This window comes from Penaeus monodon, chromosome 15, assembly GCF_015228065.2.
Source record: "Penaeus monodon isolate SGIC_2016 chromosome 15, NSTDA_Pmon_1, whole genome shotgun sequence".
NCBI classification, from domain to species: domain Eukaryota; kingdom Metazoa; phylum Arthropoda; class Malacostraca; order Decapoda; family Penaeidae; genus Penaeus; species Penaeus monodon.
The window spans coordinates 13,066,322-13,066,541 of NC_051400.1; the positions used below are offsets into that span (position 1 = coordinate 13,066,322).

At 50.9% G+C, this 220-nt stretch overlaps 1 protein-coding gene across 1 annotated transcript in view; it reads right to left on the minus strand.

Annotated features, from left to right (window-relative positions):
- Nucleotides 1–220, minus strand: part of LOC119581754 (alpha-(1,6)-fucosyltransferase-like) — a 10,867-nt gene that overhangs the window by 3,674 nt on the left and 6,973 nt on the right. The window contains exon 4 of the mRNA XM_037929886.1: nt 5–184. Coding sequence (XP_037785814.1) covers nt 5–184 — 180 coding nt within the window. The remainder of the gene's footprint in view (nt 1–4; nt 185–220) is intronic.

Below are 220 nucleotides of genomic sequence, written 5' to 3' on the forward strand. Positions count from 1 at the left end.
TGACTTCGCCTTCACTTCCTGGGGGACCTGCGGGTCGTCTGTGGCCAAGTAGATCCTGCGAGTCGTCACCTTCGTCCCTCGAATCTCCAGGTCGTCGAAAAAGTCGTCCGCGACAGCCATGTATTCTTCCAGTTTTATGAATCTTGAGTCGTGACGCAGCTTGTCTGTTCTCCTGACTTGTACTCTGCAAAGGAATGCTGGCGAAATAAACTACGTAATT